At 70.1% G+C, this 334-nt stretch overlaps 1 protein-coding gene across 1 annotated transcript in view; it reads right to left on the bottom strand.

Moving 5' to 3' along the window:
- NEUROD1 (neuronal differentiation 1) overlaps nt 1-334 on the bottom strand; it is a 12,499-nt gene that overhangs the window by 2,488 nt on the left and 9,677 nt on the right. The window contains exon 2 of the mRNA XM_009333126.1: nt 53-328. Within this exon, the coding sequence (XP_009331401.1) occupies nt 53-328 (276 nt within the window). The remainder of the gene's footprint in view (nt 1-52; nt 329-334) is intronic.

Below are 334 nucleotides of genomic sequence, written 5' to 3'. Positions count from 1 at the left end.
GGTGGGGGGGGCCGGGGAGGGGGCCCCCCGCCGCCGCCACGTGGGGCGGCACCTCCTGGCTCTGCTCGGGGAGGAAAGTCCGCGGGTTGAGCTGCAGGCAGCCGGCCACCAGGTTGGTGGTGGGCTGCGACAGGCCCTTGCAGAGGGTCTGCACGAAGGAGACCAGGTCGGGGCTCTTGCCCGAGCGCAGGATCTCGGAGAGCGCCCAGATGTAGTTCTTGGCCAGGCGCAGGGTCTCGATCTTGGAGAGCTTCTGCGTCTTGGAGTAGCAGGGCACCACCTTCCGCAGGTTGTCCAGGGCCGCGTTCAGGCCGTGCATGCGGTTGCGCTCCCG

Source organism: Pygoscelis adeliae, unplaced genomic scaffold, assembly GCF_000699105.1.
Source record: "Pygoscelis adeliae isolate BGI_AS28 unplaced genomic scaffold, ASM69910v1 Scaffold160, whole genome shotgun sequence".
NCBI lineage: Eukaryota > Metazoa > Chordata > Aves > Sphenisciformes > Spheniscidae > Pygoscelis > Pygoscelis adeliae.
This window is presented reverse-complemented; position numbering and strand designations above follow the sequence as displayed.